This window comes from Phyllobates terribilis, unplaced genomic scaffold (assembly GCF_046119375.1).
Source record: "Phyllobates terribilis strain yellow unplaced genomic scaffold, ASM4611937v1 Scaffold_7__3_contigs__length_470593459, whole genome shotgun sequence".
Taxonomy (NCBI): Eukaryota; Metazoa; Chordata; class Amphibia; order Anura; family Dendrobatidae; genus Phyllobates; species Phyllobates terribilis.
Genome location: NW_027362767.1, coordinates 264,088,113 through 264,114,968, shown reverse-complemented (window position 1 = coordinate 264,114,968; position 26,856 = coordinate 264,088,113). Strand labels below are relative to the sequence as shown.

Below are 26,856 nucleotides of genomic sequence, written 5' to 3'. Positions count from 1 at the left end.
GTCAACCAGTCCTGTAACAACTTTACTATTCACTGATATCTTGCAGTTTCTGTAAGGGTCGGGCAAGCGGTACTTCCCATAATCCCTCTCAAAAACCAAAGATGCGTGTCTATCATTCTGACACCTCATTAGCAAAGATTTCACTCTGGAGATCTCCTCACGGCTACCTCCAGTTGAGACAAGATGCTCGAGTTTCCTCCTCAGGCCCTGATACAGGCGATACCTGTCCAGGCTCCTGAGGCTCGAGAGCTGGCGGAAGAATCTCGCCACCCTTTTCTTGAACATCTCCCACCACTCTGACTTACTACTACAAAGATCCAGGACTGTTTTATCTCCGCTTCTTCCAAGAGAGACGAATTGAGCCTCCAAAAGCTTCTTCCCATCCGAGGGGTCTCTGTAACATTCAGAGAAAACAAAATCAAACAGTGATCGGAGAACTCCACCTCAACAACAGATACTGCTGAAGAGACGGCTTCCTCCTTTAAATAAAACCTGTCTATCCTGGACCTATAGTTACCTCTATGATAGGTGAACCCCTTGTGGCCTGGGGTGTGCTGGATGTGGACATCCACCAGACGAGCCTCACTAGCTATACTATTAAGGGCGACGCTATCATAAGTCAGCTTGTCTCTGGAATCTCCTCTATCCCGGGGCCTCGTGACAGTGTTGAAGTCCCCTCCAAAAACGACCTGCCAACTCGTAAAAAGGTAAGGCTTGATCCTCATAAAGAGACACTTCCGGTCCCACTTAGATTGGGGACCATAGATGTTAATGAGCCGAAGCTCCTGTCCCTTCATGAGGACATCTAATATCAGGCACCTCCCCATTTCTAACTCAATAACCCGTTGGCATTCTACCGGTGTGGTAAAAAGGACCGCCACTCCGCTATACGGCTCAGCCGCAAGAGACCAATAGGAGGGCCCGAGTCTCCACTCCCTCTTTGCTTTAAACACCTCTGCCATATTTGGCAGCCTGATCTCTTGCAAAAGGAAAATGTCAGCTTCAACCCGGCTGAGAAAATCAAAGCCCGCAAATCTAGCCATATTTGACTTAATGCTGACGACATTAATGGACGCCAGTGTCAACGGAGTGGGTACCGCCATCATTGGTGATTGAGTTAGATAGCTTTCTTCTTCCCACTCCCCTATCTTCTGCCTCAGACGAGGAATCCTTCCCCCTCTTTAATGATACAGACGTGTCCATTCCCACATTTTTCCTTCTTTTTTCGTCCTCTTCTCCGGACTCTGGGCCAGTCCCTCCCCCCAAGGACCTTGCATCCCCATGAGAAGGAGACGCGGCGCCCCCTGTAATCTCCGCCGAAGCCGGAACCTCACCCTCGGCCTCCTTCTCAGAGGAAGAGATGTTATCAAGGGCTTGGAACCGGTTAGAAAGACCAACCAGAGGGGAGTCAGTTTTACCTTCCTTAGGTACCTTGGTCAGAGCGGGAGAAGATGTTTTATCTCCCTTCTTTCTCTTCTTTTTGGTGCCAAGCTTACGCTTGTCCTCTAGCCACCGCTTATTATCCTCATCCATACTTTCATAATGGGAGGATTCTGAGGCAGAGGCGGTTTCCTCCCTGTGGATCCTCCTGACCTCCTCATCCAACTCATCATCCCTCGGGGCCTCAGCAGCAAGACTGGCATCCAGGACAGGGGCCACCCCGTTAGTCTGGGGCTCGCCCCGCTCCCTCTCCCGTCTGCGCTTGTCTAGACGCCTCAGCTGGGCAGGCGTCTTTTTATTGCTTTTCTTCCCTGGCCCCTCAGCTCCCCCACCCCTGCTAGTCCCCTCCCCAGCAGAATTGGCCTCACGGCTTTCTCCCACCGGGGTCTCAACTGCATTGGCGAAGGAGCGAGGACAACGGCTGAATGGGTGACCTAACTCACCACACAGGTGGCACCTAATCTCCACACAAGAGGCAGCAAGATGGCCGACACCCGCACACAATGCACATTTCTGCAAGGTGCAGTTTGCACTGAAGTGTGTGGGGTCGCCTCACCTGTGACAGAGCTTCGGTTGCCCCTGGTAGAAGACCAGGATACGATCCCTACCCAGGAAGGCAGATGATGGAATGTGGGCAACCGTACCACCTGAACGCTTAAGTTTTACCATAAACGTCCAGGCCCCTGACCAGATACCAAACTCGTCGCGGTTTTTCTTTGGCATCTCCACCACCTCTCCATACCGATCAAGCCACAACATGATGTCATAACAAGAAAACGACTCGTTACGAGTCATCACCGTCACTTTCTTGATTTGGTTTTGGCGAGACACTGCCTGAACGGCAAAGTCTCGCCAGCCGGGCTCATTTTTTGCCAACTCATAATTCGTCCAGAAGAGCTCAAGCCCCTCCGGCCGAACAAAGCTGACATCAAACTCAGGCGTGGAATAGGGATGTATCAAGGCGTAGATGTCAATAGCCTTGAAGCCCATCCTCAGCAGGAGCTCCACAACTTTAGACCTTGGGGGACATGCATCACTGCCCCTCCACCGAAGACGGACCACATTCCTACACACACTGCCTGGCCCGGCTGTTGGGAGGGATCACACTGTATCCCCCCCCTTTTTGCTCTCGGAAGGCCCCGAGGCCATGCCTCTCTATCCAGAAGGATAGATCAACCTCTCGACCCTCTACCATTAGTGATCTCTCCCCCTTCTTTAGAGCCTCCAGAAGGCGCCGTTGCAACATGCCGTCCCCAAAGCCCGGAGACGAGGAGGAGGAGGATGCCCTATTTGCCCCGGCGGTGACACTGGCATAACTCTGGACAGGTGTTGCCACCACCGGAGGGGGCAACCGGACCAGTAACTACATCAGCCCCAACAGCATCACCATTACCCACCTCCATCTCACCCTCCACCAAACCAGCAACCACACCACTGGACAATGAATAGGCCTCATTCACACCCACCACCACATTCATTCCTGCTGGACCAGTAACAATGGTGAATGACATTTTGACCTCAGCATCATCAGGCACAAGGGGCTCAGTCACCTCCATAGAACTGGAGGTGACCTCACCCCTGGTCTTATGTGTGCCCTCCACATCATCAGTCGGTAATTTCCGCTGTTTTGCATTTGTAGAGATGCGCCGCTGATCTTTAGCTGTTGTGAGGCGCTGCTGATCTTTAGCATCAGGATCTTCCTGACCAGCGGCGCCAACACAAAATAACACTTTCGTGGGAGGACTGGAACTCTCAGCCTCAGCAGCCCCTTCACACTGCCGCCGCTTCTCAACTAAGTGATCAGCGGCAACAGTATTCAGAGGCGCCGAGGCTACCGGAGCTGCCCCCGACACCGGGCTGCTTGCCTCTCCCACTGAGGAGCGCACCGCAGCATCGTGGCCTGACCGAACGCCAGCCGCCAGGCCGCCCTCACTGTCCAGCCTCTCGGCTGATGCACCTCCTGCTGGGTCCCCGCTACTACAAGCAGAGACGGAGCTCTGCGCATCACTACCACGCTGTATAATCTCCCCGCGCCTTCGCACCGGATCCACAGCAGAACCCGGGCTGGGCTGGGTAACGGGGCTTATACAGCGAGCTGAGCCTGCCGTCGACTCAGGGGGTACAGGGAGGGGGGCATATACATAGCTTACCGCTTCCTGCAGCTTTGGCTTGATCTTCTTAGCCTTTTTGTGGCCCCCAGTTGCCTCTTCTGGTAGATCGTCACCAAGATGGAAGTTTTGGAGGCACACTGGGGACTCCAGAAGCTTTATTTCTGCCATTAGCTGTCACTGTCACTGTCCTCCCCAGAGCCGGCAGAACTGCGACCGGATGTCATTGTCGCCTGTCCTGCAGGGAGCTCGCTGCACGTGGCCTGCGGGTGACTTTGCAGGCTGCCAGGTGGGGCTTGCTGCTGGTCATCATCACTCTCATCATCCACCTGGCTCTCAGGCTGCAGTCCCATCTGCCTTTGCTCTCTGTTATCAGCCATTTCTCTGAAGCGGTCTTCATTTATCAGTTTTTCTTTGAATGGACCACTCTGCTCCCTGTTGGTGGCCTTCCTTAGTTCCAGCACATGAATCTCACTGATGAGCCTCTTTACCTCTGCCTGGAGTTTAGTCTTCCTCGATTTGGAGGCACCTGCAGCTGTGGCGCTTGTGCAGCGCAGCTCCTCCCGAAGCCTCCTGACGAGCTTACTCGCAACTTCATACTCACGGAGGTGGATCATGACCCGGGAGGCATAGGTGGACACAGACTCCCGGGGTCCCTGCAGCCCCCAATCCCCCTCAGTGAGGTCGGCCTCACCTCCGTGAGCACTCAGCTTTCCTCTGGAAGAAGCACCATCATGTGTGCTGTCAGGCTTTTCCTCCATGTTGGAAGCCTTGCAGCTTCTAGGAGTCTCCACAGTCCCGGGGGGAGTAGGAGCCACATTGCTGTGACTCCTGGTGGAGCGTCTCACCCCTGAGTCCTCCGATGTGCAGGTCAGTTGCTGGTTTCCTCTGTCCCCCGCCGGCCTGGTTCGGGAAGCAGAAGCCTGGGACTTGGCTCCATCACTCATCCCAGAAAACCCACTCCCTCCCTGGGTAGGAGAGAGAGCAGATCCCCAGGTGGAGAGGTGTTGGTTCTCAGGAGAGCTGGAGCACACAGCAGGATCTGCAGCCACCACACCCGCAATCACCACAGTGAGCAACAGCTGATTAGAGCTGCACTCACTATTCTGCTGGTGCAGTCACTGTGTACATACATTACATTACTTATCCTGTACTGATCCTGAGTTACCTCCTGTATTATACTCCAGAGCAGCACTCACTATTCTGCTGGTGCAGTCACTGTGTACATAGATTACATTACTTATCCTGTACTGATCCTGAGTTACATCCTGTATTATACTCCAGAGCAGCACTCACTATTCTGCTGGTGCAGTCACTGTGTACATAGATTACATTACTTATCCTGTACTGATTCTGAGTTACATCCTGTATTATACTCCAGAGCTGCACTCACTATTCTGCTGGTGGAGTTGTGGTGCCCCTGAGGGTTCAGTCGCCACAGGGGTACTGCACCTCAGAACGAGGTGTGGTATCTCCGCTCCCAGGTAAGGATGGAGTACCTCACAGGACCCCAACCACACACTCAACACTACACCACTCCAGTTCTGAAGGGGGCCTAAAGCACCATAGTGCTGCCCCGGGCCTGAATGGAGGAATTGGGGGGAACCAAAGTTAGGTGGAACCACGTAGTGAGTGAGGGTGGAGGAAGCACTTTACCTAGGCACTTAATAGAATTCTATATAACTGGAGGCCATTTTAAGAACCGGGTCTTTGGTCGTGGGTTCTTGGTACGGCAAGTCGGCACAAAGCTGCAGCCGGCTGAGGGTCCACGGTTCCTGGTCTCAGGCAGAGTTATAACAGGTTCTGTCCCCGGTCAGGGTCCAAGCAAGAAGGCCCAGGAGGGGAGCAGAGGATATAGGCTCCACAGGCGAAAGGATCTCAGGGGGTGCGGACGGAGCAGAGTCGCCACCTGCATGCCTTATTCTGGCCCTGCCAGAGAGACCCTGCCTCAAGAGGGGGTACCGGTCCCCGATTATCTGACTTTGCACTTCACGTCTCTGTCGGAAAGGTCCGGAGGCTTATGTGGATCCCAGGGGGATACGGACGGAGCGGAGTCGCCACCTGTATGCACTAATCTGAGTTTATCCAGAGGGACCCGGCCTTACGCCACGTTCTCACCACTAGTCACCAAGAAGGGCACCCAGTCGGTCCGGGAGCTACACGTTACCCACAAGGGACATCGCAGTACCCGTACGGGACTCAGTGGGGGACACAAGGCGGGAGAAGTTCAACAAGTGAGGAACACACTAGAGCGGGGGTCCTGTCAAGCGCTCCTGAACTACCTGGAGAGTGCTGAACCCCACCCTGGCGGCCGCAGCTTGCCGTGTGACAGCAGAGAGAAGCTCTGAGCTGAGAAAGCACCACCGTGAGTAAAGACTTGGATGACTTCAATTACTGCCTCTGTCTGTTCTTTCCTCCGCGGCTCTGCACCCGTCAACGCTCTATTCTACACCCTCTCTACGCTGCCCTGAGGCCCCACTCCACCTGTGGGGAGCCGCACCAACTAAGCTGCCTGAACACCAGCCTCAGAGGACTGTAGCAGCGCTGGTGACTCTCACCAGACACCACGGGTGGCGTCACGAACATTCCCCTTTCCCATACACCTTTTCCCCTTCCCTTGCTTTTAAGAGTGACCCCAGGGTACGGCCCCGGGAGCCGGCCACCGTGGCATCCCCCGAGATCAGGCAACAACAAGGCCCGGGCGCCGAGTCGTCCCCATCCCCTGGGCGCGTCAGAGTCACTGTGTACATACATTACATTACTTATCCTGTATTGATCCTGAGTTACATCCTGTATTATACTCCAGAGCTGCACTCACTATTCTGCTGTAGGAGTCACTGTAAATATTGTAAGAATGCAAGAGGAAAGGTTTGTGTTACTGAGATGGATTTTATTTTGACTGGATTTTGGGTCCAGGATTTAGGAGTTATCAAAAGAGCCTCCAGTCCTAATACAGGACTAATAGCAGGCAGCTGGGAATAGCTCAGCAGAGTGTTTTGTGTTGGAGCTGAAGAAAGACTGTTCATGGTGGACAGTCTATGCTGTAGACCACTGGTGGCATAGGTAGCACTCAGAGACCTCTCTGTCGACACACGCACCATCACCCTAGCAATATGACCTTTTCTGGTGGGCAGTTCTCTGAGTTGGCTGTCAAGCTGACAGCAGGCAATTGCTAAGTGGGTTTTGGGTTTCAGTTTGCGCACTCAGTCTCTAAAAGATTCGCCATCACTCCTATAGACTGATAAGTGCCTGTAATACCAAGTTGGTTAGACCGTTTGATTTACTTTGCTTTACCCAGAGAAAAGACTGTTTTGTTATTCATTTGTGAAGAAAGGCTGTTTTCATTTTTGTAGCTGTAAAGTTTATAAAGGACAATACACTTTATTCTGTTTTGATCTAAAAACCCTACACCTGTTGTGGTATTGTGACTCACTCGGCTGCTCACAGAGGTAGACACAGGAAAGTTTCTTCTGCTGGTTTATTTAAATCATGGCATAAACCAGTGCAGGTTTCAACAAAATAAACATGGCTTTTCTGGCAAAACCGGGAAACAAAAAGATAACGCATAGCGCAGTCCATATGCCTGCGGGAATCCGCCCGCTTAGGGTGCAATCAACAGAGTTCAGCACAGTTGCACATAAACACTTCTCTGGAGCCCTCTGCCTCCATACACACAGACAGAGAATAAAACTCATTGACTGGACATTTAACTTGCTGAACCACACCCTTCAGGATTTGGATTCTACTATTTAGAAAAAAAGAACTGCCAATACAGCATGATAGGAGCCAAGCTGATAGAGGAGATTTCATTGCACAAGCCTACTGACTGTTTCCAATTACAAGCTGTAGAATCGTGATGAAGACCCTCATCTATAAGCAGTGGAGGACCCAGCACGTATAATCTGTGGAGGACCCAGCACATCTGTACATTACACAGACAATATGTAATATTTAATTTTCCCTGTGGAGGCACTGAAGGAAAATTGAACACTTACAACGCAGATTACAGATGTCCCAATGGCAGAATATCTTGTAGCTTATCAGCAAAGGACCCTTACAAAAAAAATAAATTATCAAATTCCTTTAAATGATGGCAAACAACCATTGATGACAGTAACAATTCATACAGCCCTGCCTATGTACCAGCAGATAACTGCAAATACTATGTTGAAATAAATAAAAATAATTTATAATTATCAAAGCAAATGACTCCGCATTAAGGTCTTTCATTTAGGTCACTCCACCTGTTCTGGAAAAGATGGTCACAAACTAAAGGGATGTCATTTCCGCTTGTCATCCGACCCTGGAATGTTACCCAAAAACAATATAATTATTGGAGTCTGAAATACACATTTTGTTACAAGAGAAATCGACAGTGCTTTTTCTCCACCATGCTTTACACTTCAATTTCACTTATTGAAGCTGGCTACTCTTTATAGGCACATATTTGACACTATGGCAGTATATGAAGAGCAACCATACAACCCAATGTAGCACTGCCATACAGAGGCGGCCTACGGCCACGACCCCACTATCAGTATTTGGTCAGTATTCGGTCAGTATTTTTTCGCGGGAGCCAGAACCAGGAGTGGGTGATAAATGCAGAATTGGTGACTTGTTTCTATTATACCTTTTCTCTGATTGTTCCTCACCTGGTTTTGGCTCCCACTGCTGAGAAAAAATACTGACCGAATACTGACCAAATACTGATAGTGGGGCCGTGGCCTTATACTGCTGTACGGAACCATCCAAAGATGCTCTGGTGGTGGTCTGCACTAGAGAGAGAGAGTGAAGAGATAAAATAAAAAAAATTAAAATGCTTTTGTTAATGAACAGAAAACCATATAAACTAGTTACCTCCTTGATTGTCTGGAAACTTAGAGGAGTTTGGTGTGAGTGATAGTCTTTGGTGGAGTTTCATCTTGGTGGTCAGGACCATTACCTCCCTTCTTCCCTTATTTGTTTCCCCATATTTTCCCCTTTCTTTTCCCTTGTTGTGTTGCCCCATTCTGTATAATAATTAAAACATTTTTAATAAAAATACTTTGAACAAGGACCAAGGTCTTTTTTATGCCTTTTAGCCATTTGAATTTCATGGTTTGTCTTTATTGCCATCTTGTGTTCATAAAAGGGAATTGCACCATGTTTTTATTTTAATTATTAATTCTAGAACCTCAGTTTAGAAGCACATTTTTTATACATAATTTTTCATTCCAGAGACTATTGCACCAATATTTTGGAAGGGGTTAACAATGCACCCCCAACTGACTATTGATGTCACTGCATAAACAATAATGTAGCCACAGGCATGGGAGTGACAACCTGACACCTATAAGAGAGGGCGGAGGTCACAACCTGACACCAGTAAGAGAGACATAGCTTTTAACTCCTTTCTTGTTGATCTTCATAGACTCAGCACTAAAGGGGAAATATATCTATATAGATAGATACAGTAGATAGATAGATAGATAGATAGATAGATAGATAGATAGATAGATAGATAGATAGAATCTGGAGTCGTGGAGCCATTTTCTATTTTATTCTCAGAAGTAGAAGTCACTATTTATGAGCTACTATCCTTCATCATCTCGGAAGAGATGGACACTTCTTGGGATGGAGCAGAAATTTTATAGGAGGTGCAGCCCATCTATTGTCCCGTAACCCTGTTTGTATTTTAAAGGAAAATAAAGGGGCACTGAATCTGGTGAAATGAGAGAGCCGATAAGTTTTCTTTGGATCTTTATTAGCTCATGTGGGGTGTCTTCTCATAGACAACTGTCATAATATGTAAGACACCAATCACCACTGATCCCTTCTGAGTAGTGATGAGCGCAGGTGCTCATTACTTGAGTTTGCCAAAGGTGCTCGGGTATGCACTGAGTAGTGCAGGTACTTACCCAGGTGACATGTTCACATCCCCACAGTTGCATGTTTCATGGTTGTTAGACAGCCACAAAACATGTGGGGATTGCCCATGTATATCAGGCAATTCTCGAATGTTTTGCAGCTGTCAGCCGCGAAACATGCAGCCGTGGTGACACAAACATCTCATTCGAGCACCCGCGCTACTCAGAGCATACCCGAGCATCCTCGGCAAACTCAAGTAATGAGCACCTGCGCTCATCACTACTTCTGAGACTTCAGTCCAAGAAATGTTGTGTCAGCTCCTCATGTCACCGGTAGCGGCCTCTAAAGGGGAGATGTAGTATTACATGCTGACCATATACATGAATGGTGGTCTTGTAAAGGTGCAAGGACTGCCATACTCTAGTGGCTAAAGGGTTCTTGCTCCCCAACAAGATGCAGAACGGAGACTGGGCTTCTTTAAAACAGCTGTAGTTTATTTGCATTTCCTATCGTTATGGAGGAGCTCATACTCATCACACATCACATGTGTCACAGTGAAACTAATGGCTATAATGATTGTGGTATCAACCTTATTGGATTGCAGTGCATTGACTTGTGATGTCACCTGTATTTCATGTCATCTCCGCTTGTCATCCGACCCTTGAATGTTACCCAAAAACAATATAATTATTGGAGTCTGAAATACACATTTTGTTTCAAGAGAAATCGACAGTGCTTTTTCTCCACCATGCTTTACACTTCAGTTTCACTTATTGAAGTTGGCTACTCTTTATAGGCACATATTTGACAGGATGGCAGTATATGAAGAGCAAATTTCAATTGCAACTAGGACTGAAGTATTATGTGATAAATTTCACTTTAAAAACAATAATCAATATAAGATGATCATATCAGTGTGTACATAGTATTGCCATACAGAGACCATGTATTATTACCATACAACCCAATGTAGCACTGCCATACAGAGCTGGCCTACGGCCACGACCCCACTATCAGTATTTGGTCAGTATTCGGTCAGTATTTTTTCTCAGGAGTGGGAGCCAAAACCAGGAGTGGGTGATAAATGCAGAATTGGTGACTTGTTTCTATTATACATTTTCTCTGATTGTTCCTCACCTGGATTTGGCTCCCACTCCTGAGAAAAATACTGACCTAATACTGATAGTGGGCCATGGTCTTATACTGCTGTACGGAACCATCCAAAGACGCTCTGGCGGTGGTCTGCACTAGAGAGAGAGTGAAGAGATAAAATAAAAAAAGTTAAAATACTTTTGTTAATGAACAGAAAACCATATAAACTAGTTACCTCCTTGATTGTCTGGAAACTTAGAGGAGTTTGGTGTGAGTGATAGTCTTTGGTGGAGTTTCATCTTGGTGGTCAGGACCATTATCTCCCTTCTTCCCTTATTTATTTCCCCATATTTTTCCCTTTCTTTTCCCTTGTTGGGTTGCCCCATTCTGTATAATAATTAAAACATTTTTAATAAAAATACTTTGAACAAGGACCAGGGTCTTTTTTACGCCTTTTAGCCATTTGAATCTCATGGTTTGTCTTTATTGCCATCTTGCCATCTTGTGTTCATAAAAGGGAATTGCACCATGTTTTTATTTTAATTATTAATTTTAGAACCTCAGTTTAGAAGCACATTTTTTATAAATAATTTTTCATTCCAGAGACTATTGCACCAATATTTTGGAAGGGGTTAACAATGCACCCCCAACTGACTATTGATGTCACTGCATAAACAATAATGTAGTCACAGGCATGGGAGTGACAACCTGACACCTATAACAGAGGGCGGAGGTCACAACCTGACACCAGTAAGAGAGACATAGCTTTTAACTCCTTTCTTGTTGATCTTCATAGACTCAGCACTAAAGGGGAAATACATTTTACAGGTTATTTGGTCACTGTGGTGGTAATATGTGATCTGGTCATGGTGTGACGGTATTTGTTCCTTGTATGTGGTATTATTTGGTCACTAAGTGGTGGTAATATGTGGACTGGTCATGGTGTAGCCGTATTTGTCCCTTGTATGTGGTATTATTCGGTCACTTTGTGGTGGTAATATGTGGACTGGTCATGGTGTGGCCGTATTTGTCCCTTGTATGTGGTATTATTTGGTCGCTATATGCTGGTAATATGTGGTCTGCTCATGGTGTGGCGTTATTTGTTCCTTGTATGTGGTATTATTCGGTCACTTTGTGGTGGTAATATGTGATCTGGTCATGGTGTGGCAGTATTTGTTCCTTGTATGTGGTATTATTCAGTCACTTTGTGGTGGTAATATGTGATCTGGTCATGGTGTGGCGATATTTGTCCCTTTTGTATGTGATATTATTGGTGTTGGTATAGTGGATTGTGTTGTGTATGGCAGTCATTTGTTCTCGCTGATATTAACTAGGAAAAGATTTTTTTTCCATTATGCCACAGCCCCACTATCAGTATTTGGTCAGTATTTTTTTCAGGAGTGGGAGCCAAAATGAGGAGTTGGTGATAAATGCAGAATTGGTGACTTGTTTCTATTATACCTTTTCTCTGATTGTTGCACTCCTGGTTTTGGCTCCCACTCCTGAGAAAAAATACAGACCGAATACTGATAGTGGGGCCGTGGCCTTAAAGATTAAATATTTGGACCAAAGCGGCAGAGATGCACTTACAAAGGTCTCTGGTGAAAACAAGTAATCACCTCTCCACAGGATCAGTGATAATATTGATTGGTGGGGGTCCTACTGCTGGGACACAATTGGCAGAATGTGGAGCTTTTCTCCCCATTAGACTGGTGCGACATGTGAGATGCGACCACTAATCCATTCATTCCCTCAGTGGCTGTGAGCGCTGCTCTTTTTTGGAAGCCCCGAAGAGAATGAATAGAGCTGCGGTCAGACGTCCCACCTGTTGCTGCGTTTTAAAATGGGGATAAGTGTCCTGTCAGAGATAAAACTCCCCCATTCTTCATATCGGTGCTGTTTCCAATGTTCGGACCCAAACAATCAATAAGTGATCATCAGTCCTGTGGATCCCATGGATCGGTGATAACTTGTTTTAACCAAAGAACCCCTTTAATGAAAACTACAGTAATTGTACATCCCAGTTATAGTATGTGCACAATAGATGTGCAGGAGCCGCTTGTGTCTTACAATCGACACTCCACTATAACAGGGATAGCGGATAACAGATATTTGCATATGGCTGTAGGTGGGCCCCTAGAGTCAGTTCTCCCTGTGGGCCCCAGACACCCTAGTCCGACCCTGGGCACATTCCTCGTAGTCATGGTCCTAAGCTCCGGCGGAGACACACTGCACAGCACAGAACTCTCTCTTCCTGACTCTTGTCGGTCCTGATGGGACTCTTATCAGTTCGTTCTGACCTTTGTGGTCATATTCAGGTTGCTGATCCAGTATTGGCCTTGTTGCATCTACCTCCAACAGCGATATCTACAATAGCATTCACAACTGCGGATATCAATGTGAAGAATGAGCGGGAGGGAAAAGGGTTGCTAATTTTACTAATATTATAAGATCGTTTATAACAAAATGATAAGTGGGAGCTGGAATTCTCGAATGTTAGGTATCTCTTCTCAAATCCTTTTGACGAATGGCATGGATTTTGAGAACAGACTTGATGAGATAAGTGTAAAAGCAAAAACTGTGGTTTATCCAGACAATTTACTGAGTTAAGAGAGGGTTAAGGAAAGACATGTAAGAAAGGATAATAAAGAAAAGGATGGCATTTGCTAAAAGCGGTTATCCAGGACTTTGCTTATTTTTTCTATGGGGCTAAGAACTTACAGGCAGGTAGTTGCTAACTACCTGGCTGTTCTGTTCAGCCCCGATCCCTGCGACCCAGAGTGGTCACGGACCGCTCCTGCAGCTTCCGGTAACGTCACGTCGATACAGCAGCAGCTTCTATTGCGCTCTGCTGAAAAGGGGCATCACTGCTGATGTTATGCTGATAGACAGTTGGCTTGTTAGCTGCAGTTGGGCAGCGGCAGCCATCAATCAGCAGGATGTCAGCAGAGCCGCTCTGTCAGTAAAGCAGACAGAAGAGGAAGAGCTGCTTTGTTGATGTGAGGTCAAATGAAGCAGCAGAATTGCTGGCAGGAGCAAACCCCCCTGAGCCAGCAGAGACTGCCTCATGGCAGAACAGGCAGGAAGTTAGCAACTAAGCAAATAAGCAAAGTCCCGGATAACCTCTTTAATAAATATAATTCGTGGTTCTATATGGTCAAAGGTGTCATTAAAAAAACTGGACTTTGTTATCACAAATTTTTCCTTACATACCGGAATTCCAACTCCCACCTATCATTTGTTATAAAAGATCTGATAATATTAGGGACCCAGATCTGATAATATTAGGGACCCAGATCTGATAATATTAGGGACCTACTAGTGTATGTAGGCATGGGGAGTACAAGAAAAAAAAAAGTGTAAAGATTTTTATCCATTCCTAAAATAGGTACATTCTTGTGTCTGCATTTCACCCGTTGTTCTAGTGTCATTACAGATGATCATTTTCATCATTCCCGTACCGATGAGGCTTTCCAAATCAAGAATTATTTCCCATGTGACAGTAATTTAGTCGTGTGAGTTTTAAAATGTCCATGTGGCTTATTATTTGTATTATAGAGCAGATTAGGCAACCAGAGAGAAAGGGTAATAGAATGCAACGTTAAAAAAAAAAGGAAAGACTTTTACTTTTATTCTCAGGTTACAAACTTTGGAACCCATGGATCTATACTGAGAATATAATGTAACGAGTTTCAGGTAACACTCCTTTCTTCTTTCATTTCAGGCATTATTCACTATATTTTCTCTCACTGTTGAATGTGACAGTTTTTCTTGTAGGGCTGCATTCTTCAACTTGAGGTGAATCCACTCAAGTCACTATAAGCATCCTCAGGATGTGTGGTGACCATTATACAAATGTAGAATTGTGTTTACAGATAAACAGACGTTATTTATATACATAATTTGATAATTTGCAGTCCTAATCTATGCTCATGAATACGTTATATATTTACTGTGAATATTTATAGAGACCGACTTAAATGCATACAAATTTCCATATTCCAACAATAGCCATACTCTGGGGAATTGTTATGCAGTTGTCTTAGTTACATTGATTAGGAAAAGTTTAGAAAAACGTTAGCACAAACATGAAAGTGTAACTCACTAATCACTTTATAAAGGTTTTTATATATGCCAGGCGCTGCACAGTGCTGCTGATCAGTGGGGGTCCGGGTACTGAGATCATCACAGATCAGACAAAATACCGCTCTGAAGTCTGTAGTTCCAGCCTGAGCACAGAGATGTCTATGAGTGCGTACACAGCTTGGTGACAGTAAATGTATGGACCCATAGACTTACTATCTTTCCAGCAAAGTACACACAATTTCTAAAAGGGTTATTGCAAAAAAAAAAAGTGCTGGAGGCCACCCGTACGCCCGAATCTACCAGGAGGTGGAGGGGTCAGGCCGCAGAAAGGGGACCGGTCCCTCAACTAGCAGAGTACTTTATGTCTCAACTAGAAACCGGAGGCTGCAGTATTTCAAGTCCTGCAGCCAACAGTCCACATCAGTCTCACCAAGAAGGTAGCCATAGAAGGCCCAGGGGATGGAACAGACGTCGCCCGACAAGGCCCGCGGGTATCGGATTGGTACACTAGGTGTGAGGTGCAGGGAGACGGCCAGAGAGAGAGAACACACAGAAGGGGGTCCCGCTAAGTACTCCGGAGATATCTGAGGGTTGGCTGAACCCCTCCCTGAGTAAGCGCAGCACGACGAGGGAATTTACACTGGTACCTGTAACTTGGATTGCAACAACCGTGAGTAAAGACCCTGAAGACGGCACCCCACTGTCTCTGTGATTATTATCTGCACCATCACCCCTCCACTACAACGCCCAGCATCACCTATAACATCTACAACATCTCTACGCTGCCCTGGAGCTAAGCTCTACCTGTGGAGAGCCAAACCAACTCTGCTGCATTAAACACCAGCTCCAGAGGACCTGCGCTGCAGCAGCGTCTCCATATAGCCGCATACCACAGGTGGCGTCACAAACTATATATTTAAAACTATAAAATCCCCTGTAATATACCCCTTTTGATTGACCGCCCTGGGTCACGGACCAGGTCACCGCCACTGTGACATCACCCCCAGCAACGACCGGCCCGGCACCGAGTACCCCACGGCCCAGGGGGCGCGTCACATGCACAGTCTCCGCCCTGTTCATTGTCTATGGGACTGGCAGAAATAGCCGAGCGCTAAACTCATTGGTCCCTTAATAAATGAATATCGGCTTCAAGACTTCTCCCGAGTTGCACCTATTCTTTGGAATGCTCTACCCCAAGCAATTAGGACGAACCACAACTTACACAGTTTTACGCGCTCCCTAAAAAGATACCTGTTTAGGGTGGCCTATCACGTTCCCTATTCAAAGTCCTTTTTATATATAGCCCATTCACTATTTCTCTGAATATAATTCTCCATCACACCCAAAACCACTACAAACACTGGGTGGTGACTATCGCATGCAGCCTTTATCTATCCCCCATTCCCTCAAGATGACTCATTGTATATATGTACCTGTACTTTGTGTAACCCCCACCTTATTGTAGATTGTAAGCTCTTACGTGCTTTAATTATTGTATTATCTTTAATTATGTTACTTATGACTGTTGTATATGAACCTCTGAATTGTAAAGTGCTATGGGATATGTTGGCGCTATATAAATAAAGATTATTATTATTATTATTATGAATGAAGCAGAGGTCGAGCCGGCATATCTGTACTCCATTCAGGATAGAGCTGTTTTCTGAATCGGGGGTGGTCCCACTCCCAGCAGTTGGACCCCCCCCCCTCCCGAGTGATCAGCAACATATTCCCTACTCTATGGATAGTGTTGTAGAAGGTCCAGTCGACAAATGAAAAGTTCTTAGTCCACATGTCTACGGGGGGCGTCCCATGAATATTTAAAGCAAAGATGACACTTTAAACTAACGCACTGATTACCATTCATGCACAGGTGGCTGTGAGACCTGGTTACACCTTGTACAGCTGCTACACATGGAGCAGAATGAGAAGAGAACTACAGTGGGTAACCCAACACAACCTGTCCTATCTGCATAAGCTGCTTAACTCCTTAATGGCCAGACCCTTCTTTGTTAACCAAATTTCTAAGTCTTTCTACCAGCTCTTCCACTTCATCCTTCCTTCACATACACAAAACTTTTGTGATTATTTAAAAAAATATATTGCATAAAGTAATTAGAAATAAAGTACAAGCAACTATGTCTTGAAACCAATGACAACGAAGAGTCTGGCCCTTTAAAAAGAGTGGTTTAGGGTTTGTCAGGTATTCCGCTGTTTTTCCTCGCAGAGCAGCAGAAGATTTACATATTGTCTTAGGGACTGTAGCCAGGAGGAACCAGCAGGATGAGCTCCCAAACATGGATGCGTAAGTAGCTAATCAATTACATCATTGGTTATGGGTCTTGTATGTGTGTCGATTTTGCCGCCATTGATGTGTTAGACCAGCGGTCTCCAACTGTTGTGAAGCTACTACTCCCAGCATGTCCTGCCTTCTGCTGAAAGCTACAGGTTCGGAGAGACTATACACCTATAAAAAATAACTGCTATAAGCAAAATGTAATAATAAACTTTATTGTAGTATTAGTTAAATGATTAAAACCTAATTAAAAATACAGAAGGAATCAAACGGGGGAGCATACATAATTATTCTTTATACATGAGAATAAAGTTCATGTGTCTGGGGCTCCATTGGTGATAAATTCTGATATAGAAATCTTCGCTACTAGCAAAAGATCCGGTCTTCACATGTGATTTGAATAAAAGGAAAAATGTATTTAGAAAAAAGTTACAATTAAAAGAGATAAAGAAAAGATACAAAAGGGGACGTGTATGAATATGAGGGAGTGATCTGACCACTTGCAAAATGGTGCAGCATTTAAATAAAAATTCTGGGTGACAGCTGTGGAGGTTCTGCGCCTGCCCGGACCAACTCATATGCAATATATAAGCAATTATACATTTCTAAGGATAATTCTGTTGGAAAAAGACTTGGAGGCACCTGATTTCTGTGAGAATATATTATCTATAGACTATGATCTTACAGGACATTCTAACAATATCTGTAGTCTCAGCCTCGGTCTCTTTTAACTGAAACAAAACATGATTTTATAAAGCTGGTATAAGACAAGAAATATAACATCGTCCATAAAAAATGGATTATCAATAGCTGTATTGATTATTTTCTTTATCTATGGATGTTGATATAGTTAAGAGCTTCCTCAATAGTACTTGAGTTATGGAACTGCAGTATAGATACATGCAAGTTATTAAAAAACAGTATAAACTCTCACATGTTGGGATTTTTACTAAATGATTTGGGATACATGTTCTAGGAAATTCCCATTAATGTCTGAGCATTCCCCAATGACCTCATTCCTAATTAATCCTGCAATACCTGATAGTTTGAATGGTAGTTTCATAAGACCGGGGTTTAATAAACAACTTTTCTGTTTTGCAGACATAGTTGATATGCATTCTACGGTTTTACTACCTTTTGATACATTATAATCTCGCTTCAACATACCCGTAAACTCTTATTATCACTGCATGCAAATCAGGCACTCTATGTACTCTCATTTTTCTTCCTTCAGTCTCTCAACCTACCCACTTTGAAAAGTTATGTAGAGCTGGTGTTTCAACTAAAGAATTAATATCAGATATTTATCGGATATTACTTAACTCATATATAGAGGATCACCCAAAACACTCATACATGAGAGAATGGGAAAGCTTTCAGGGGGAATCCCTCTCTCCTGGTACTTAGCAAGGAATATGGAGGAGTACAGCTAAGACTTCTACCTATAGGGAAAATAAATAAAAGCTACTTATGTATTGGTGTCACACTCCTTCCCTATTACATAAACTTAATCCTAATATTTCCAACTGCTGCTGGAGAAGTGGCTACTATGAGGGGGATTTGTTGCACTTATTCTGGTCTCACACAGGTATTCTAGGCTTTTGGAAATCTTTTAAACATCTTATTAAGGTGTTTGGTCTTCAGGTACCCCTTGATTCTAAATTTTATTTACTTAACATCCCACCTTTTCAAATCAGTCGTAAAACTCAAATACTTTTACTTCATGTGACTACTGCTGCTAAATATCTGATAATGTGTAAGTGAAGATTGACTGTACCTCCATCAAATACCGAGTTACACATGCGTATATAGGATGTGTGAAGCATGGAATATCTCACAGCCGCTTTGAGGCGATCTGGGCCCCCTGGGACAAATATTGGAACAAAGAGACTGTTAATGAACATGGTTACGAAAAGTACGTTATGTAGTAGGTATAGAACTAGAATTGCTCTTCTCCCCTACCCCCTTCCTTCCTTCTGTGTCATTGTCCAGCCCTGTCCTGTTCAGTTATTGTCCATGTTTAATTGTAATTGTAAGGAGTGAACTCTTCAGTGTTTCGTTTACTCATCATTATTGATTATTAAGTCAAACTGTGCAATATTATTAGATTTTGAATTTTATATCATTCTGTCATTTTATTTATGGAAAAATAATTAATAAAAATTTAGTTATAAAAAAAACAGTATAATCTACAAGGAAACTTACAAACAACTATAGATGCCAAATGCTTAAATACATAGAGACCAATACAAAAGATGCAAGGAGCACAAGGAGATATGTGCCAAAATATTGACTTAGTAATAAATCATTCCATATGGATCATATTTGACATCAAAACCAGGGCACAAAAGACTCACAGGCAGCTCTGGTAATTATCTACCTTGCCTGTGAGTCTTTTGTGCCTTGGTTTTGATGTCAAATATGATCCATATGGAATGATTTATTACTAAGCTAATATTGTGGCACATTTCTCCTTGTACTCCTTGCATCTTATATATGGGACTCTATGTATTAAAGAGGTTTTCCAGGTTTGTCACAAAAGTCGTCAGCTATAGACTTGTGAATATTAGCAACATGCGCTGGCAGGATCACAAGTGTGGAGGTTCCACCAATTTAAGATACACCAGGTAACTGCTCTCCTCCAAATTAAAGATGTCCGAGTGCATGCAGAGAAGCTAATTAACCAAATCTGCTAATCTGGTTGAAAAACTTCACTCAGACTGAACCATGCAAAATGGCATACTTTATTAATTCACAGACATGGGGTTATATAGTATTCTACTTCTAGGTGGGATTAGTAAAATTCATTGCTTTTTCTGATAACTCAGCACACTGCAATTTGTTCATCCATGTATCTTGGCCACATTCCAGCTAGACATGCACAGCCTTGCTCAATTTGCTTGTATACAGTTGTGCTCAAAAGTTTACATACCCCAGCAGAATGTTTCCTTTCTTGGCCTTGTTTCAGAGAATATGAATGATAACAAAAAAAAATTTTCTCCACTCATGGTTATTGGTTGGGTTGAAGCCATTTATTGTCAAACTACTGTGTTTTCTCTTTTTAAATCTTAATGACAACCAAAAGCATCCAAATGACCCTGATCAAAAGTTCATACACCCTGGTGATTTTGGCTTGATAACATGCACAGAATTTGACACAAATGGGTTTGAATGGCTACTAAAGGTAACATCCTCACCTGTGACCTGTTTGCTTGTAATCAGTGTGTGTGCATAAAAGCTGTGTGAGTTTCTGGGATCCAGACAGACTCTTGCATCTTTCATCCAGCCACTGACATTTCTGGATTGTGAGTCATGGGGAAAGCAAAAGAATTGTCAACGGATCTATGGGAAAAGGTAGTTGAACTGTGTAACACAGGAAAGGGATACAAAACAATATCCAAGGAATTGATAATGCCAGTCAGCAGCGTTCAAACTGTGATTAACAAATGGAAAATCAGGGGCTCTGTAAAAACCAAACCACGGTCAGGTAGACCAACAAAAATTTCGGCCACAACTGCCAGGAAAATTGTTCGGGATGCAAAGAAAAACCCACAAATAACATCAGCTGAAATTCAGGACTCTGAAAACTAGCGGTGTGGCTGTTTCAAGATGCACAATAAGGAGGCACTTGAAGAAAAATGGGCTGCATGGTCGAGTCGCCAGAAGAAAGCCATTACTGCGCAAATGCCACAAAGTATCTCGCCTACAATACGCCAAACAGCACAGAGACAAGCCTAAAAACTTCTGGTACAAGATAATTTGTCGTGATGAGACCAAAATTTAACTTTTTGGCCACAACCATAAATGTTACATTTGGAGAGAGGTCAACAAGACCTATGATGACAGGAACACCATTCCTACAGTAAAGCATGGAGGTGTATTGCTGATATTTGGGGATGTGTGAGCTACAAAGGCACAGGAAACTTGGTAAAAGTTGAAGGAAAGATGTATGCAGCATGTTCTCAGCAAATACTGGAGGCAAATTTGCACTCATGAGCTCGGTAGCTGCGTGTAAAGATATGAGGTTGTGGGTTGTAAGTAATCACCTAGGCAGGTTAACGATGCAACAATATTTTAGTGATCACAGCCATGGTAATAAAGCAATTCCAGGTAAATGGCCAAATACAGTTCTCTCAGTCCTCAAGTTCCCAATCTGGGTTCAGTAGTTCCACTGGCTTTGTATAAGGCTATACTCACTGTCTCCCAACTTTTGGTTGGCCCTCAGATTTCGTATCTCCAGCCAGTATAATCTGTAGCCACAGTCCATGATCCTCTAGACGGCAGATAAAACGATGAAAGCCCAGGTATCCAGTAGCAACAGTCCTTTTAAGAAAGTTTAAATCCAAACGACATAATCCATAATGGTAACATGTTTATCCATCCTTCCAAGTCCACGGTCTCCATCCTCTTCCTTCAATCCTTCCACACTTTTCCTAAAACATGACTCTCCTTTCTTTCACTGGGATCAGTCCTCTCCCAGGTCAGAAGTGATCACCCTCCCCCTTAAGCATTTACTGTTAGCTAAAAACAATGAAGAATATTCTAGAAGCCTTCATCTGAGACTGCATGTAAGACCCCCTGTGGTGACGGCTCCACTGTGTCTACAATCTACACACACATAAGGAGATTATTGGCTGTTGGAACAATGGTTAGATACTCCTGAGATACAGATATCCTGAGATACAGATTAGTGGAATGCTGGACATTTTACAAGTGAATCTAGTGCACATACTGACAAGTTAGCAGAACTATATAAAACATAATAAGTAAATCACTAATAAAACACAATAATAATATTGACAAAAATGGTGGTCCGTTGCTGGAAAAGTATCATAGTCTTTAGTAAGTGGGCAGCTCCTCACATACCTCCCCCACTTTTTCAGCACGGATACGAATGTAAGAGGTCTCGCCTTTATGAGAACAAAACTTTGTATCATCCAGTTTCCTCAAAGCATATTCCATGTCGTCCTTGCGAATATACTCCACAGTCCCCATTCCACCCTGGTATACGTCAGTGGTGTAATAGACATCTCCAGCTTCTCTCATATGGTCTTTCAGATCCTGCCAACTTCCCAATGGGGGAAGCCCTGAGATGAGGACTCTGTATTTAGTTTGCTGGATCAGGGGTCTGTCCCTTCCGCGGGGAGTACCATATCTCCCCCTTGATCCCCGGTTTGTCCTGGGAAACTCCCCACGTGCCCAATGAGAACCAAACTGGTATCCATTGTGACCAACCCCAGAGTGCTGACACCCAGTTAAGGGGATGGTCACTTGGCGGCCTGGTAAAGGGAGCTCTGGCGGGACAGTATCTGGGCTGACCACGGTGAGGGTAGATCCAGTGTCCCAAAGTCCCTGGGCCTCCTCCCTGATGTAATTTACCTCCCCCAGATTACATTCCTTCATTGTGACAGTCATTGCATTTTGTGTATCACTCACCGCTGACATGCTGATATTGCTCCTTTCCCTATCGGCTGATGCAGTGTAATCGGTCCTTGGCTTCTGGTTACAACATTGGCCCAGTGGCACACCAATCCTGCACCTAGATTGTTTCCCAGCAACACATCTACTGGTAGGTGCCGCACTACTCCTACATCCACCATTCCATGACTGTGACCACAGTCTAAATGTAGTCAGGCCCTCCGAATGTTCAAAGTTTCTCCTCCGGCTATATTGACTAACATACGGCTGCCGGGGACAATATATTGGTCCGGTACTAAATGGTCTTTTATCAATGTGACTGAGGCTCCGGAGTCACGAGCCCCACAGCCTCCACGCCCTCGACCCAGACCGGCTGCAGATGCTGGTTAATAGACTCTGAGGTGTCCCATCTAGTCCGGGACACTTCTCCTTGTACAACATATGCCTCTTCTTCTTCCGGTCGGGGTAGTGGGATCCTCTTTCCCTCAGCATTCCAGCCCCATTGCAGCACAGTGTTCACAGGTTGGGGATGCGGATGATGTGGACTAGAACGTTCCCGGCATTCCCTGGCAAAGTGTCCCATGAGTCTACAGTTATGGCAGTTAAGCCTTCCTCGCGCCCAACACGGGCCGTGCTTGGGGGCTTGGGCAACTTCCCCCTCTTTGTGAAGTCCGAACTCCCTGCCGTTCCTCCTCTGGCCAGTCCATGGGTTTCAATGGCCTCCCTGTAAGCTCCTGTTCCCAACTCACTGGGGCTGCACTTCCACGTTGTCCTGGTCGATTAGCAGACTAATCATCAGCCAATCTTGCAGCCTCATCCAGGCTGAGTGGTTTTCTATCTGCCGCCTATTCTTTTAAATTACCTGGGAGCTTTGAGGTAAATTGTTCCAGCACGATTATATCCATTACATGTTCTGCTTCCTGAGCCCTCAGTCCTTCTATCTACCGAGTGCATGCCTAACATAGTGTATTGGCAAACTCCCGATGTGTGTGTGCAGCGGGCTTGTCAGTCTCCCGAAACGTCCTCTTGTAGGTTTCTCGCGTGACGGCATACCTCTCTAGTAATGTGCAGCGAATGGTAGAGTAACATCTCTGATAACCAGAAGACAAGTTATTAAAAGCTTCTCTTGCTTTTCCGGTCAGGCCAAGGCTCAAAAATCTGGGCCAGTCACTGACTGACACCTCATGTAGCAGACAGAGGTTCTCAAATAACTGGAGATGTTCATTAATATCCGAGGTGTCCTCATTGAACTGTGGTATATCCCGGTACCTTAAAGATGCGGGCCCCTCTCTCCTGTTATCCACTGTCCTCTACAATGGGGCGGGTTGGGGTACTACTACATGCACACCCAGATATTTACTTAACACTGCAGCCCACTCTATCTCCGTAGCCCAATCTCCTAGCGCGTCCAGCATCCGCCTCAACTCAGTCGGTCGATCCTCCACCATCTGGATGACAGCCCTGGGCGTTTGAACTGACCTCCTCATGTGGTTGTTCCTGGTCCCAATCGTCCAAGCGTTGCATTAGGGTCGCCCGATTGTCCTCCAGCAACCACTCTAGCTCTCTCTGAGCAAAGGGCTCTCAGCTCCTCCTTCTTGAGCCTCTTGTAGATGAAGTCTGCTATCTCTTCTGCCAAGTCACCTCTCAGTAACTTACCCTGGTATGCTGTCCAGAGATAGGTGATCCCACCTGCTTGCAACCACTTGTAAAGATCTGAGGTTGTGGGTTGTAAGTAATCACCTAGGCAGGTTAACGATGCAACAATATTTTAGTGATCACAGACATGGTAATAAAGCAATTCCAGGTAAATGGCCAAAATACAGTTCTCTCAGTCCTCAAGTTCCCAATCTGGGTTCAGTAGTTCCACTGGCTTTGTATAAGGCTATACTCACTGTCTCCCAACTTTTGGTTGGCCCTCAGATTTCGTATCTCCAGCCAGTATAATCTGTAGCCACAGTCCATGATCCTTTAGACGGCAGATAAAACGATGAAAGCACAGGTATCCAGTAGCAACAGTCCTTTTAAGAAAGTTTAAATCCAAACGACATAATCCATAATGGTAACATGTTTATCCATCCTTCCAAGTCCACGGTCTCCATCCTCTTCCTTCAATCCTTCCACACAACTTTTCCTAAAACATGACTCTCCTTTCTTTCACTGGGATCAGTCCCTTCCCAGGTCAGAAGTGATCACCCTCCCCCTGAAGCATTTACTGTTAGCTAAAAACAATGAAGAATATTCTAGAAGCCTTCATCTGAGACTGCATGTAAGACCCCCTGTGGTGACGGCTCCACTGTGTCTACAATCTACACACACATAAGGAGATTATTGGCTGTTGGAACAATGGTTAGATACTCCTGAGATACAGATATCCTGAGATACAGATTAGTGGAATGCTGGACATTTTACAAGTGAATCTAGTGCACATACTGACAAGTTAGCAGAACTATATAAAACATAACAAGTAAATCACTAATAAAACACAATAATAATATTGACAAAAATGGTGGTCTGTTGCTGGAAAAGTATCATAGTCTTTAGTAAGTGGGCAGCTCCTCACACTGCGCATGGGACGTACTTGAACGTTCCAACATTACAACGATCCAAAACACAAGGCCAAGTCGACCTCTCATTGGCTACAGCAGAACAAAGTGAAGGTTCTGGAGTGGCCATCTCAGTCTCCTGACCTCAATATCATTGAACCACTCTGGGGCGATCTCAAGCGCGCAGTTCATGCTAGACAGTCCAGGAATTTACAGGAGCTGGAGACTTTTTGCCAAGAAGAATGGGCAGCTTTACCATCTGAGAAACTAAAGATCCTCATCCACAACTACCACAAAAGACTTCAAGCTGTCATTGTTGTTAGAGGGGGCAATACACGGTATTAAGAACTGGGATATGTGAACTTTTGATCGGGGTCATTTGGATGTTTTTGGTTGTCATTAAGATTTAAAAAGAGAAAACACAGTAGTTTGATAATAAATGGCTTCACCCAACCAATAACCATGAGTGGAGAAAAAGGGTTTTTGTTATCATTCATATTCTCTGAAACAAGGCCAAAAATGGAAAAATTCTGCCGGGGTATGTAAACTTTTGAGCACAACTGTATTTAGTAGGAATGTGGCTGGAAGCATGCCTATCACATAAATGCAGTCCTATGACCGCCTGGTTTCGCCGCCATCACCGGAGAATCCTAACAGCTTGTGCTACACGTGTTATGATGTTCCACATTTCTGCAAATTGCCGTTACAGAGAAGAAGATGACTAGAACTCTAATGGCACCTATTGGAAGTAGATATCCTAAAAGTCAATATCAACCCTTTAATGAGCCTTACCATATGACTTGGGATAAAAGCCAAACCAGAATCTCAATTCGCAGACATGGTGTTTCAGGGTACTGTCCCTCATCAGTGCAAAGAATGAGATCTGATTTGGCTATGTAAGAGGCTTAACCCCTTAAGGACTGAGCCACTTTATAGGTTAATGACCAGGCCTCATTTTTTAAATCTGACCAGTGTCACTTTATGAGGTAATAACTCTGGAACACTTCAACGGAACCCACTGTTTTCTCATGACATATTGTACTTCATGATAGTGGTAACATTTGTTTGATATTACTTGCGTTTATTTGTGAAAATATCAGAAATTTGTCGAAAATGTAGAAGCAAAAATGGCTGGAATCGAGAGTGGACGCCATGTCACTTTTGGATGTGCCTAAACAGTGGAAACCCCCCACAAGTGACCCCATTTTGGAAACTGAACCCCTTAAGGAATGGATCTAGATGTGTGGTGAGCACCTTGAACCCCCACGTGCTTCACAGAAGTTTTTAACGTAGAGCCGTGAAATAAAAAAAAAATCTATTTTTTTCCACAAAAATTTTCTTTTTGTCCCAAATTGTTTAGTTTCATAAGATTAACAGGAGAAAATGCACTGTACAATTTTTTTCTGCAATTTCTCCCGAGTGTGCCGATACCCTATATGTAGTCGAAAACTACTATTGAGGCACAGTGCAAAGCTCAGAAGGGAAGAAGCGCCATATTGGAGTTTAGTTTTGGAATGGTTTGCAGGTGCCATCATTTTACAAACTACACCTCTCAATGAATTCATCTAGGGGTGCAGTGATCATATTGACACCACATGTGCCTCACAGAAATTTATACCATTGGGCAGTGAAGAAAAATAATTACATTTTTACCACAAAAATTTTGTTTTAGCCCCAGATTTTACATTTTCACATGGGAAAATGGGTAAAAATGGCACCAAAATTTGTCACACAATTTCTGTTGAATGTGGCAATACCCAATATGTGTCTGTACAGTACTGCTTTGCCATACGGCGAGACTCGGGTGGTACGGAGCGTTATTTGCCTCCTGGAGCGCAGTTTTTCCTAGAATAGTTTGCGTATTCCATGTACAGAGCCCCTAAGTGCTAGAAGAGCAGAATCTCCGCTAAGCTGACCCCATTTTGGAAATTAAACCCCTGGCAAACATGTGGACCCAAAATGTGGTTTAGGCACACTGTGGGGCTCAGAAGGAAGGGGAGCATTTGGATTTGGGAGAATTAATATT

The 26,856-nt window shown here is 44.8% G+C and overlaps 2 protein-coding genes across 5 annotated transcripts in view; one reads left to right on the top strand and one right to left on the bottom strand.

Annotated features, from left to right (window-relative positions):
• Positions 1–26,856, bottom strand: part of LOC141153147 (uncharacterized) — a 114,587-nt gene that overhangs the window by 22,585 nt on the left and 65,146 nt on the right. Inside the window, exons 1-2 of one of the 4 annotated variants that reach the window (XM_073637841.1) lie at positions 7,544–7,602; positions 306–394 (exon numbers count right to left, since the gene is read on the bottom strand). The exons of 1 other annotated variant lie outside the window; for it this stretch is intronic. The gene's annotated coding sequence lies outside the window, so the exon portion shown is untranslated. Of the gene's footprint in view, positions 1–305; positions 395–7,543; positions 7,603–7,745; positions 7,852–26,856 lie in introns of those variants that run through there. 2 more of the 4 variants (XM_073637844.1, XR_012247245.1) reach the window with 2 other exon arrangements.
• LOC141153146 (histo-blood group ABO system transferase-like) overlaps positions 16,816–26,856 on the top strand; it is a 29,810-nt gene continuing 19,769 nt past the window's right edge. The window contains exon 1 of the mRNA XM_073637840.1: positions 16,816–16,878. Within this exon, the coding sequence (XP_073493941.1) occupies positions 16,857–16,878 (22 nt within the window). The 5' untranslated portion in view covers positions 16,816–16,856. The remainder of the gene's footprint in view (positions 16,879–26,856) is intronic.